Here is a 3,115-nt window from a genome sequence, read left to right as displayed (position 1 = left end):
AGTTGAAGTTTGTATTAGTTTAATTTTTATTATTTATTTAGTAGTTAATTTTATGCGATAAATATTTTCATTAATGCAAATATATATTTATATTTGGGTAGGTATTTGTATTTATATTAAAGTATTATATATGCCACAAAAGTATTATCAAGTTAACAAGATCTTCTAACTTTAAAATATATTATTTTAAAATGCTCAGAGTTTTTTTTTTTAAAAAAAACTCATAACCAATGTGAAAATATGTGAATATATAAAATGTAGTTGTTCTCTTCACATGTTCATATGATAGCTAAACAATTTAACGTGGAATACACATGCAAAACACATCTGGTTGGATGACAAGAAAAATACAATGCAAATATTGTCTATAAGGTAATATTAGTGAGATAAGACTAATTACATGATTAACCTCATCAAATTGAAATAAATATATAAATTATTGAATTTAACTAATAAAATTTTTCATTGACCATCTTCATAGGTTTGCGTGAATAAGAAATATATATGACGATCCACGTTGAACATTCACAAAAGAATCTGCAATATTATTTTTTGTTAAGTTTATTATTCAAATCTCGCTTAAATAAGCAATACTATTTACTATAGCATATATTTTTGGAATTGGTAATCACGTGCAACGCACGTGTCAAAAAACTAGTATATATATATACTCCTATGGTATCAAGGAGTATATTCTTCCTCTTTGATACCATTAGAGTATATATACACATTGATGGTATCAAACAGTAAACGTAAAATTCTAGTTAAAGATAGGGGTATGAAAGTAAGGGATAGCCGCTTGTAAATAGTTTTCCTTTTTGGACTATAAATGTTCTTTTTCTTATTATAAAAGCTTTAAGATTTTACCCTTTTATTTAAGTGGGCTCCTTCCTTACATGCTATACACATTTTTCTATTTTCGAGATAACTATTAATTTATTTATATTTAATTTAGAGGTATGGAGGTTGAGAACTAGGGTATAAGGATAGGTAGTCTGTCCAAATATTTCCGCACTTCTTTAGGAGTATTATTTAATATCGACATATATCTTATTCTTCAATTTTTATTACTATCCATTGTTCCATTTGTGTTGTCTATCTTTCTATTTTGTTGTCCTTATTTTTCTTCCAATTTTATTTTGATTGCACTTTTTTTTAGCCAAGAATCTATTATTGACAGCCTCTTTCCCCACAAAAAATAGCAATAAGATTGTATATCGTACTCGTCAAATGTCACTTGCATATATTGTACCTCCTCAAATCTCACTTGTAAAATTACCCTGAACTTGTCATAGAACAGAATGCTAGGTTTCTAAACATAAATCTTTGTTTCAATGTGGTAACTGGTGATAAACAAACATAACATTGTTTTGCAAACTTAGCCAAGTTAGTGTGAATTTAATTGATTGCTCTTATGCATTAATTATTGTCTAGCTAGTTAGCCAAGTTAACTCATCATGAGACATGTTAATGGGATGGACTGTTACTGAACAATCAAGAGGAACTGGAACAATCTCTATGCATTGTCCATTCCATAGTAAAAAATGCTGCTAAATTCTCACTTTTCTAAACATCATTTGATTCCCCAAATCCAACTTTCACATGTAAATTGAGCTGACAATTCTGAATACCAGCTATCGGTGATGAGTTCACCCTCGAGATGCCAAAAATGTATTAGACAAAGCTAAAAACAGAAGAAACCAGTGAATGATATATGCAAGAGAGAAATACACCATGAGAAAAAACCTAACTTCTAAACATTTTACTCGAAATGCATGAACATGAAGAAATTTCCGCAACAGAAAGATACACGAGTCTTTCTGTAGATGGCTTAGTCACTCTGTAGCCTTGCAATGTATTTGTCATAGTATTTTGCAGCTCGTTCTATGTCCCCAAGCTCAGTATAGCAATCGGCTATTGCTCCATAAGCTTCTGTGCTGCCGGACTCCTCCCCATTTCTTCCCGAGATATCAAGAACCATAGAGTGGTATTCAATCGCCTCCTTGTACTTGCCCTGCCTTTGTAACGATGCCCCTGAGAAAGAGGTGAAGCTTTGAGGGTCAATACATCGTGACACAAACATATACAAGAAAGAGAAACAACAATAGGTTGATACAAGGACTAAGATATACCAAAGTCGCTTTTAATAAGTAAATTTACCAAAATCTGTACATCCAACTTCTAGCGGGATTTTGCATTTTCTTCCATAGATTAAAAAGAAAATGAGCCAAAAAAAAAAAGTAACATGACTCTGTGACACCAAGAAATTAGGAATAAATGACAACAAGAAATATGGTTAAGACAGGATCTCATTCCCAGGGAACATACTCGTTACATGTTTTAGACAGAGACAAGCAACCATAAAAATCATCTCTGGAAAATTCTTGCTAGATCAAAGAAGACAAAAGATGCATGCATGTGTAATTTCAGTCAATGATGCAGCGTCACATACAGAGGAGATTTCTATTCGACTAACTTCACAAGTCCTTTATGTTCAATCAAGATAATATTAGGCTAAACTAAAAAAGGAGATCTGACATACCTAAGCCCCTTGCTGCCTTCTTTTCCTCTATAGGGTCTTTTAGATCCTGTGCAAGCTCAAGAGCTGTTTTAAACTCCAAAAAAGCCTTTTCTAGAGCTTGATTTCTCAGAAAATTCTTCCCACTTTTCAAGTGAGAAATTAATTCCTCCTTTTTTGGATCAATAATCACTTCACTTACTGAAATCTTACCACCAACAGGAGCATAACTTAAGGTAGGTGCATAGGACTCTATATTGGCTTGCCTTCTAAGCGCCGTATTAATCTGGCGGAGCTGCTCATTTAACCGCTGCAATTCCGCTTTTCTCTGACGTGCAAGTAGTCCTGAAGTACAATTAAATGAACGCACACACATACTTGCGTCAAAAGGTGGAGAAAAAAAGAGTAAAACCAAGGAAAATTGTGAGAAATAACACGGGGAAAATATTATTAAGATGTGTATCCACATTATTGCACCGATCCAATATTTATAGTCATATTCTAGAAAAAACATACTGATAATTTTTTTCATGAGGGACACTATATACATTTATGAATTAACCCCCCCCCCCCCCCCCCCCCCGCGGGGGGGCGCGA

The 3,115-nt window shown here is 33.1% G+C and overlaps 1 protein-coding gene across 2 annotated transcripts in view; it reads right to left on the bottom strand.

Moving 5' to 3' along the window:
* Positions 1-1,505: 1,505 nt before the first annotated feature.
* Positions 1,506-3,115, bottom strand: part of LOC102599200 (protein FLUORESCENT IN BLUE LIGHT, chloroplastic-like) — a 4,550-nt gene continuing 2,940 nt past the window's right edge. For both annotated transcript variants that reach the window (XM_006358361.2, XM_006358360.2), the window contains exons 3-4: positions 2,543-2,863; positions 1,506-2,034 (exon numbers count right to left, since the gene is read on the bottom strand). In XM_006358361.2, the coding sequence (XP_006358423.1) occupies positions 1,832-2,034; positions 2,543-2,863 (524 nt within the window). In that variant the 3' untranslated portion in view covers positions 1,506-1,831. The remainder of the gene's footprint in view (positions 2,035-2,542; positions 2,864-3,115) is intronic.

The sequence above is a fragment of the Solanum tuberosum genome, unplaced genomic scaffold (assembly GCF_000226075.1).
Source record: "Solanum tuberosum cultivar DM 1-3 516 R44 unplaced genomic scaffold, SolTub_3.0 scf00263, whole genome shotgun sequence".
Lineage (NCBI taxonomy): Eukaryota > Viridiplantae > Streptophyta > Magnoliopsida > Solanales > Solanaceae > Solanum > Solanum tuberosum.
Note: the sequence above shows the minus strand (reverse complement) of the source record. Positions and strands in the feature narration are given on the sequence as shown.